Source organism: Takifugu rubripes, chromosome 18 (genome assembly GCF_901000725.2).
Source record: "Takifugu rubripes chromosome 18, fTakRub1.2, whole genome shotgun sequence".
NCBI lineage: Eukaryota > Metazoa > Chordata > Actinopteri > Tetraodontiformes > Tetraodontidae > Takifugu > Takifugu rubripes.
The window spans coordinates 6956405-6966836 of record NC_042302.1 but is presented as its reverse complement, the minus strand read 5'-3'; the positions used below and the strand labels follow the sequence as shown (position 1 = coordinate 6966836).

The window sequence follows — 10432 nt, the reverse complement described above, 5'->3', positions numbered from 1 at the left end:
TTTTAAGAACTGCACATGGAAACGCATGGAAATTAAGAACAAAGATCTTATTGTGGACAACATCTTCAGAATCAGGTTTATTGCCATTGTTCATGTAATACACAGTATTATACAAGCTAGGAATTTGTCTTGGTGTGACGCTGTGACATTCAACATAAAGAAGACAACACTAGAATAAGATAAATAAAATAAAATAAGACATATATACAGTATATACATAAATAGTAAGAAATAGTGCAGGTCAATGCAGGAGTAATGTGATGTTCATGGGTCCGACTGGCTGCTGTATGTGGTGCTTAAGTGATGAGTCACTTGGTGTTCAGCAGCCTGATGGCAGAGGGGAAGAAGCTGTTCATGTAGCGGGAGGTTTTGGTCCGAATGGACCGTAGTCTCCTGCCTGAGGGGAGGGGGGAAAACAGTCCGTGACCAGGGTGGGAAGGGTCGGCCGTGATCTGACCTGCACACCTCCGGGTCCTGGAGATATACAGGTCCTGGATGGATGGAAGCCTGCAGCCCATCACTTTCTGTAGCGCGCTGCAGCCTCAGTCTGTCCCTGACGGTGGCGCCAGCGTACCACACGGTGATGGAGGAGGTGAGGATGGAGGAGGGGAGGATGGAGGAGGTGAGGATGGACTCGATGATGGCCGTATAAAACTGTGCCAACATCCTGGGAGGCAGTTTGAGCTTCCTCAGCTTCCGTAGGAAGAACATCCTTTGCTGGGCCTTCTTGATGAGGGAGCTGATGGTTGGCTCCCACTTAAGGTCCCGGGTGATGGTGGTGCCCAGGAAGCGGAAGGAGTCCGCGATGGTGATGGGGGAGTCCATGAGGGCAAGGGGGGGGCAAAGGGGCTGTGACTTTCCTGAAGTCCACAATCATCTCCACTGTCTTCTGAGCGTTCAGCTGCAGGTTGTTGTGTCCGCACCAGGACACCAGTCGAGCCACCTCCCTCCTGTAGGCAGTCTCGTCACCGTTGGAGATGAGCCCGATGAGGGTGGTGTCATCCGCAAACTTGATCAGCTTGACAGACTGGTGGCTTGAGGTGCAGCAGTTTGTGTACAGGGAGAAGAGGAGGGAGGAAAGTACACTGCCCTGGGGTGATCCAGTGCTGATGGTGACGGAGTCCGAGACAGTCTTCCCCACACATACTGCCTCCGATCCGTCAGGAAGTGAGTGATCCACCTGCAGAGGGAGTCAGGCACACGCAGCTGAGACAGCTTGTCCTGTAGTAACCTTGTAAACTGTATGACAGTCCTTCGATAAACCTTCCACATTGAAATGAAACCTTTTCTGCGCAGTACTCCTTACCACGTCGTCTTCCACAATCTCTCAATCAATAAAAACTTGATTTGAAACTTGATGATGTACCTCACGGGAATTAATTAATGTATGTACTCAAAAAAAAGACTCGCGTCTTCTTCGATGTGGGTCGTCGCATTCGCTATAGACAATCTTTGTTTAAATCCGATCGGCTGATCGAGCCGAAAACCGTCGGAATTTGCCGAAAAGGCCGTGACGTCACCGACCCGCCCCTCTCCCCGCCTCATCGTCTAGGTTCATCCTTCCCCCGGTGGAGCCACACTAGCGGGCTGGAGTCTCCGGCAGCACGGCGCGCAACACAACACTGACAGCTGCGACTGACTCACAACCGAGGGGGGGAAACGATGGAGCACAGAGACGCCGACTTCAACATATTGCTCGCCACCGATTCATACAAGGTACGGCGCACACGCAGGCTTCGTGGGGACGGGATAGGCCGGGCCGGAGCGGCGGGTCGGTAGATGGAAATTAATGAAGTCAAGGTGGTTTCATCACCGGTTTCAAGGCCATCTCATCGCACTGCTCTGTCACCGGTTTCAAATGGCCGAATGGGTAGCAGGAAGAGGAGGAGATGGTTGAAAACCCGGAGACGGAGTGGCAAATTTAAAAAAGCCAGCATCCCTGCCGGCGCTAGCTTCCACCTCGGGCGGGTTTTTTTTTGCTAGAGGAGCCGGCTTTGCTAGCTGAATTAGCCAGCCCAGCTAACCCACATTGAGTGCGAAACAGTGGGGGGATTGATAATAAAGAAGCTACTATTAGCCACCGGCTAGTAAGGATGAGCGCGGATCTCACGGTGATGCTACACACCAACAAAGTCTCTTTACACGGTCCGGCTCGTCGGGCTAGTGGCTAAATCCAGCGGCGCACACGTCGGTAGTTACGGGAATACAAAACTGAAAGTTAAAGTAAGTGGGTGTCCACCTTCGGATCTGTGTCATCGGAGCGGAAAGTCCTATCCGCGCATGCACACGCACGCAGGCTCGGGAGGGGGTGTTGCGTTGGTGTCGATAGTCCTGACTGGAAAAGCGAGTAATGACAAAAAAAGAATGCTCCTATGGTGGTTATCTTTCTGCAACCAAGGCGTGCACGGTTGCACGGAGGCACCAGGCCCGTCCCCGGGTCCGCCAGTCATGAGGACGATGGGGACGGGACACAGGCGTTCAAACTTTAGGAAATTCGGAATTAGATCGGGCATTTGCTCCAGGCGTGAACCAACCGCAAACATGAGTGCGTGTTTGTCTTCTTGCTTGTTTTTATCAAATAATCTGTTTTTAAAAAGACTACAGTCAGTCAAAGAGGACTAACATTACCATGATTTCAACGAGCATCCAACTGGTTTCCATTGATGCCCCTTTTTAACCTCTACTGCCATCTTTGTGCCCTGTATTTATTGTGTAATATCCTTCTTATTTCCCACGTATACATCACCATCGCGCCTCATGTCAAACGCCTTGCTTCTCTTTTTAAGATACCCAACAGGAGTTATTTCTCGAAACGTCGTCGAGTCCACTTCTCTCTTCTTTGCGGAAGGATGACGAGTCCGACTGGGAGCCTTTGGCGTGACCTCCGACCCAAGCGGAGCGTCGCAGCTTGTTTAGAAAAGGAGGTTCCGGAGGAGACAATCGACTTCCACCTCGCGTCTTTGTTAGCGGAGCTGCGCCCGTTTGCTAAAGTTACCGTTTTTTTGTGCAGGCAGTTCACCCACACAAAGGGGACTCGGCAGTCACCCGGGCGTCCGCTCCCTTCTGCTCTGCTTCATATCAAATGTCACCACATCTGTGTTGACTCGGGGGTTTGGGACGTGCATTGTGCCACACAAAGGCTGGCGATATCTGAATGTGCGTGGGACGATGGTGTAATAACCTTGATGGACGGAGAATAAGTCGGTAAAAGTTGAGCGCTGTGTTAAAGGTCCTGAATGCCTCTTTTGGACTCAATATCCCAGATATCCAAGTCACCTGGCGGCAAACTTTGAAGACGTCATCTCTGTCCCTGTACAGGTCATGACTCGACCCATGAGCAGTGACGCATACACCCCCCCCCCCCCCCCCCCCCCCCCCCGGTCCCAGTGTTTGCATCATTGTTGTGACATTGAGGCAAAAGGTTAAAGCGGCAAACGGTGGATTGCAACGTCGCCATCTAGCTGTCGGGAGGCGTAACAGGACGGGTTACAAAATATGAAACCGCCCGAACGCTCTTCTTTAATTCACGCTTGGATAGATTTGAATGAAAGTGGTGTTTTTATTTGTGTTTGTTTCAGTCGACTCTGGATTGTCACGAGGTTTTCTCTGAATACACTCGCCTCCTAATGGGCTTAAAAAGGAATTTCCTCAGCTTCAAAAGGACACTTATCTCAGGTTTAATCAGTGCTGATTCATCCCAGGGCCTCTTGCGCTGTTATTTTTCTGCTGTGTCATTGTGAAGCCCCAGAAACTTGAAATCCATCAAGATTTAAGGAATAAAACCTGGAAAAAAAACCCAAAAAAGGGAAACCAGGAGGCGACCGAGGCCTGTTTCCCTTTTAGACCCCTCCGCGCTCACGTGGTCAGCCCTGGCGTCGTGTCGCGCGCCTCGGCTCTATTTTGAGTCGTCGAAAGGACAGAGGCAGGTCAGAGAAACCGAGTCGTTCTTTGACATTTGTCTCCACCTCTCCTCCTCCTCGCTGTGAGAGCGGGACCAATTTGATCCCCACGTCCACATAATTTTAACATCACGTTCTCCAGGCCCGGTGCCAGTTAGCCCCAGAGCTAATCACATTATCTGGGTGTTTACCGCTACTGTAAAGCCGGCGCGTAATGTTTGCCCCGATCCCTTTAGCGCTGAGTAATCCACCACTTTCTTTTCTCTGAAATTTCCCTTTAACTGATTTACGTGCGTATTCAAATGCCTCTATTGTGTCAGAAACCTGCCTCAACACGTCTTTTATTGTTGGTTTAAATAGACAGTTAAACTGAAAGTGACCAATAACCAAATTTCATGTGACGGGTAAACAAGACGTCTTTATCTGACTGTTTAACACACAAACTGCCTTCGTTTCTCTGCCTGCAGGTGACCCATTACAAACAGTACCCCCCCAACACGAGTAAAGTCTACTCCTACTTCGAGTGCAGGGAGAAGAAGACGGACCCCAGCAAGAGCCACAAAGTCAAGTACGACAAAACCGTCTTCTACGGCCTTCAGTACATCCTGCACAAATACCTTAAAGGTACGTCCCGTCTCCTCATCGGCCTCCAGAGCGAAGGACTTAGCAGCCCGGAGGGGGTTTCTGACGCGTGTTTAAGGATTTAAACAATAAACTGAAAGGGGACAAATATAATGCGTCCATTGTCTTAATTTACTTAGTAGAATGAGCGCGCTGCGGTTCTGTTGAAAGGAGTGAAGCCGGTTGAAAGAAACGGTCTTCTTCCTGTCTTTTAAGAAGATTTCACGGTGTCGGGAGCGGAGGTGCAGGGGAGAGGCTCGGCCACGGAGAACAGAGGGAGAAGACAAAAGCACAGCTGCTTTAGCATCGCAGCGAGCGTCCCTCCGAGCTCAGCCGCTAAGCCGACTATTAGAGATGCTCAGACGTCCTTGATCCTCCAACTTACCCCGGCAAAAATGGGGAGTTTAATCACCTGTTAATTTAAGGGAGCCGGTCGGGCCGAAGGTGAACGAGAAGCTTAAAGATTCGGCACGTTTTTGGTTTAAAAATAATTGAAAAGGGGTTTAAACTTTTGCGTCACGAAGCAACGACGGCAAATAAAAGGTCTGCTGATCCAAAACTTGCCCAACATCATTAACAGCTCATTAGTTCAGCGAAGATTAGAAGGGAAAGAGCTCGGGTTCATTCACGGAGCCATCTGGCTCGCAGCCCCCCCGTCGGCTCACCAAGAAACAGTTACTTTACATGTTTAAACTGCTCGACAGAAACTATTAAGGTTTGGCAGGAGTCGTATTGCGGTTGCCAGGCAACCTACAGAGCCTTCCCGGGCGCATCCCTGCGTAACTATTCTAGCCAGGACCCATGTTGCCGCGTTACCAGGCTAGCTGGTCGGCTCACATCTGGGTCTGAGGAGGTCATTTATGTGCATTTTTAAAGGTCCAAATCGTGTGCTTATGCGATTTTAGAAGTCCTGTTTTGTTAGTCAGCAAAAAACACAGCCGCTTGCTTTCTGTGCCTCACCAGGAAAGGTCGTGACCCCAGAGAAGATCCAGGAGGCTAAGAACGTGTACAGAGAACACTTCCAGGATGACGTTTTCAACGAGAAGGGCTGGACGTACATTCTAGAGGTAAGAGGTGATGGAAGGTGGCCAAAGAGGCCTTCGGAGCGGCTCCCATCAGAGGAAGATGAACACGTCTTCCACCAGGACGTGAAGAAAGCTTAGGGGGCACAATAGAGGCACCCGCACATGATCCTGATCTTTTTAGGTCGTCTAAGTTTAGAACGCCGCGTCACTGTGTTTACAGAAATACAAGGGACACCTGCCCATCGAAATCAAGGCGGTCCCAGAGGGGAGCGTCATTCCCCGGGGCAACGTTCTGTTCACCGTGGAGAGCACCGACCCCGAATGCTACTGGCTCACCAACTGGGTGGAGGTGAGTTTGTTCTAGCTGTCCCATCCTCTGAGGGGGGGGGGGGGGATCCAGCCTGTCTCTGACGCTGGGGATCCACTCTGTTTCCCCTCTCAAGACATCATCAACTTCATGCTGCCTGAACGCACCACCAGCAGTGACTCTGCAAGTCTGCATTAATGAGCCATGTAGTCAAATTCCTCCTCTTATCTCCCTCCCTCCGCTGTCCTCTTTCACTCCCCCTCAGCTCGAGTCCAAAGTATCAAGCCTCCGCCTCCAATACCCTCTTGGCATATTTTGCAAAAGCAACGTTCCCAAAATATTAAAGACACAAAGTCACGGTCACTCCAACTCTTTAAGTCGAGTAAACTCCTCTGGGGCCCCGGCGTTTGGTCACATGAGGGTTTAGATGCTGATTAGTCTCAGCAGACGTGACTGTTCAGGGTTAATAGGCGAAAATTCTGCTCACCATCCGGAACTACAGGCTCCCGTTCCCTGGGAATTTTAATATATCTGGAAGCTCTTTTACCTCTTCACTGGGTCCAGCCAAACATTTATACTGGTTTTTCTGCACACACTGTATGTTTGCCATGATAGGGCGCCTTCGAAAGGTTTCCCAGGTAGCGACGGGGACAGATAAGCCTCTTGTTTTCTTATGGAGCGGGTCTGTGGTCCAGAGTTGGAACAAGGCATCGAGGAATGTATTTTTCCCCGCGTGTTTTTCTTGTGTGAATAAGCAGCCCCCACTGATCCGACCCTACCCTTTCAGCCTGTTGGCTCTACGGGTCAGAACCAACCCAAGGGGCAAAGCTCCTGTTTATAACGCTCACTCGCTGCTCCAGAATTTGTTTATCACCTAATGGGGATTAAAGGGGTGGTAAACAGCAGTGGGCCCAGGACGAAACCTTGTGGAACTCCCAAGCTGAGCCTGAACTGAGCTGTTCTCCCTCCCTCCGTCAGACCATTCTGGTTCAGATCTGGTACCCCATCACCGTGGCCACAAACTCCAGAGAGCAGAAGAAGATCCTGGCTAAGTACCTCCTGGAGACCTCTGGGAGCTTGGAGCGCCTGGAGTACAAGCTGCATGACTTTGGCTACAGGGGGGTCTCCTCACAAGAGGTACCGTAGAATTCACCGTTAAAACGCGGGCAGCCAGTGAGCCGATACTCTCACGCCCACCTTCTATTTCAGACGGCGGGAATCGGAGCGTCTGCCCATCTGGTTAACTTCAAAGGCACGGACACGGTCGCCGGCATCGGGGTCATTAAGAAGTTCTACGGCACCAAAGATCCCGTGCCGGGCTTCTCGCTGCCGGCCGCTGAGCACAGGTAAACAAACCCGGCCGTTATTCCCACTGCGCGTTTATGGCCGTTTCCATCGTGATGCACTTATCCCGGACGCACTGTGTATCATCGCGTTACTGCTGCGCCAACACACCAGTCGTGCCTGCTGGAGGTCGCCATAACGACACTTATATAACACCTATTTCCCCTTCCTGTTTGATATCAGGCATGACAAAAGAAGGGAAAAAGTGTGTCACCGGTTGTTTCTTGTCACAGTGTCAGAAAAAAATACAATTCTGCTGTCATCGTCTGAAATAGGCTGCAGAATGCGCGTTGTTTCACCTCTTATCTCTCTGCCTGTTACGTCACGTCAACGCTGCTGAAGCGTTAAACCCCAGCTTGTGCTGCCCCCTTGTGGACGTCGCTTGCATCGTCTCATGACTGCCCTGCTGCTTTTGCTTTCGTTTCCATTTTCTCTTCCTCACAGAGCAGCTTTTATTGTTTTTGTCTGCAGCACGATCACGGCGTGGGGAAAGGACCACGAAAAGGACGCCTTCGAGCACATCGTCAAGCAGTTCCCCAACGTGCCCGTGTCGGTGGTCAGCGACAGCTACGACATCTACAACGCCTGCGAGAAGATCTGGGGCGAGGACTTGAGGAGCCTGATAGAGACGCGCAGCGCCGACGCCCCTCTGGTGGTTCGACCGGATTCAGGGAACCCCCTGGATACCGTCCTGAAGGTGCAGATGGAGGTTTAAAAGCAGGCCGGTTCTAAAACTGGTTGTAACTCTCCTCTGTTCCATCAGGTTTTGGAAATCCTGGGTAAGAAGTTTATCCCAACGGAGAACTCCAAAGGCTATAAGGTTCTGCCTCCTTACATCAGGGTCATACAGGGTGATGGCGTTGACATCAACACGCTGCAGGAGGTACCCATTCTCTATTGATCCCTGGTTGGATCGGCTGGAACGCTCGGTACATGTTTGGGTTCTGCGTTTGTCCTCAGATCGTGGAGGGCATGAAGGAACACAAGTGGTCCATTGAGAACATCTCCTTCGGGTCTGGTGGGGCTTTGCTGCAAAAGCTAACCAGAGATCTGCTAAACTGCTCCTTTAAATGCAGCTACGTGGTCACGAATGGACTCGGGGTGAGTTGTTGTTCAGGTCCGGCGGGTTTGTAGCAGCCCGTTTGGGTTTCATGGATTCTTCCTGTCCGGGTCCTGGGGGGGAACAGGTGAACGTGTTCAAGGACCCAGTTGCAGACCCCAACAAGAGATCGAAGAAAGGACGACTGTCCCTGCACCGGACGCAGAGCGGAGACTTTGTCACCCTGGAGGAGGGCAAGGGAGACCTGGAGGAGTACGGCGCGGTGAGTTCAGGGGTCCGGTCCGCAGAACGGCGCCGGCCCGAGCGCGTGTCCTCATCTGTGTCTGTGTCCCCCTCCAGGACCTGCTGCACACCGTGTTTCAGAACGGGAAGATCGTGAAGACGTACACCTTCGACCAAGTCAGAGACAATGCCAAGCTCAAAGAGAGCGAGCTGCAGGAGCTCTTAGAGTGAACGCGGCGCTCGCCAAAACCCCCCCAGCAACCCCAAAACTACCCCCCACCCCCCCGCTCCCTTAACAGCTCACCACCTGGCCTCCACCGACGCTACTTCAGGAGACGGAGGTAGAGTGCACAGCGAATAGATCCCCCTCCTTCCAGAAAATAAACCAGACCTCCCTTAAAATTCACAGGAAGTGGCCGTCACGGCGGTGGCGTTCGCCCCCACCTGCTGCCGCCCCCCCGATCAGTTTTGGCATGTTGCACTGAGTTAGCAACGTAAATGTGATTGGCTGCTGTTCTTTTCATGCCAAAACCACATGAATCCACTTCCCCGCCCCCCAGCTGTCGGCGGCAGCACGCGGGGGGTGTGGCCAGCCCCGGTGACATCACCCCCCCCCGTGTTGTGTACAGAACAGTTTAGAATAAAACGTGTCTAAATCTACTTAGCTTTGTCTTTTATGTGAAGGATGAAACCGATGATGACGGCGTGTATAACGATGCACCAATAACGTTCACCCAGCTCAAATCTGACTCCTCCCCCTCGCCATCATAACCCAACGTGCACGGCAGAACACACGCCGCCGCCTCCATGTGTTACAGGTGCACCCTTCGATATATATGCTGTAAATGATCATCTGCTCACTATGTTGCATTCGCGGCAGGAAAAAGGCCCATCCAGGACCTCCCCAGTGATCCACCAGCTTCCATTTGGTTCCATTTCCGCCCCTTCGGATCAGGCAGGTTTCTTGGTGGTCGTTGCCAAAATTGGATCCCGGATGGGGTCTTTTGTTGAGGCGAATGCTCCCGAAAGTGCTGGTGTAGGAAGTTATTTTCTGGATTGAGCGAGTTGTTCAATCCCGTGTCTGTGTCAATGGTTCTGATGTGCGACTGCTCGGATCTCTGTGCACGTGCGTAGTTCTTTTCCTAGTTCTGTGTATTCTCCCTTATGCAAACACGCTGTTGACTGAGGAGCAGACTGATTAACCAGGCTTTTATTTTGAAAGGAAATGGAGCCCCGAGTCAGATATTCTCGTCGAAGTGGGTTTTTCTTCTTATTTAGTGTGAAATCCCCCCAAAAAGATCATGTCCAGGAATCACCAATCCTTCTTTTAAGCCTCTTCCTGTAGCACTGATGCTAGTTCCCAATAGCTTCTCTATCATCAGTGCTCAAATCCTCTACTTTCTTTATCTTTTTAGCCCTCCAACTGCTGTAAAAACTGTCCATTCTCCCCCCACCCACTGATTTAGGGGTGCATTTTAGTAAAGGTTTGGTTTTACTATTTTGATACTGTTAGCCTCTGAGAGATATTATTTTGTATTACAAAGGAGTTAACAAAGCCAGAACCGTCACAGTAGATATCTTTTATTTACAGGCGACGCGGCCGTACTGCCTTCTCATTTGTACATACAACTTATCTTGACTGAAAGCGGCGATGGGCAGAATCAGGGGATGAGCGCTCGAAACGATGTTTTCGTTTTTTACCAAAAGCAACTGGATCAGTGACTGTGGTTCTGTAACTGACGAGATTTTATTCTGTACGTGTGTGTGCGCGTGCATGTGTGTCTACTGTTGTGCGACTGCGTCACGTGTAAAGAACGAAAGTTGTGAATACTTTTTTTTTTTAATGTTGTCGTTTTTTTTTCTTGTACCTATATGCCGATTGTCCCGGAAATCTCTCCCGACCCAGCCGAAAAATATAATAATTAAAGATTCCACCCTGTCAGTTTGGAATGGT

General features: G+C 50.9%; 1 protein-coding gene across 1 annotated transcript; it reads left to right on the top strand.

Moving 5' to 3' along the window:
- The first annotated feature begins 1548 nt into the window (after positions 1 to 1548).
- On the top strand, positions 1549 to 10428 carry nampt1 (nicotinamide phosphoribosyltransferase 1). The gene is made up of 11 exons (XM_003972819.3): positions 1549 to 1716; positions 4367 to 4523; positions 5484 to 5587; positions 5766 to 5894; positions 6831 to 6989; positions 7062 to 7198; positions 7668 to 7893; positions 7960 to 8079; positions 8157 to 8297; positions 8384 to 8518; positions 8596 to 10428. The coding sequence occupies exons 1-11, from the start codon at positions 1663 to 1665 to the stop codon at positions 8707 to 8709; spliced, it is 1476 nt and encodes a 491-aa protein (XP_003972868.1). The 5' UTR covers positions 1549 to 1662; the 3' UTR covers positions 8710 to 10428.
- The last annotated feature ends 4 nt before the right edge of the window (positions 10429 to 10432 follow it).

Bases quoted from the DNA above. Each gene is read 5' to 3' on its own strand.
- nampt1 (XM_003972819.3), top strand. From the start codon at position 1,663: ATGGAGCACAGAGACGCCGACTTCAACATATTGCTCGCCACCGATTCA. The intron at 5,895-6,830 runs GTGAGTTTGTTC...TCCCTCCGTCAG, and splicing joins GGCTCACCAACTGGGTGGAG to ACCATTCTGGTTCAGATCTG. The intron at 7,894-7,959 runs GTGCAGATGGAG...CTGTTCCATCAG, and splicing joins CCCTGGATACCGTCCTGAAG to GTTTTGGAAATCCTGGGTAA.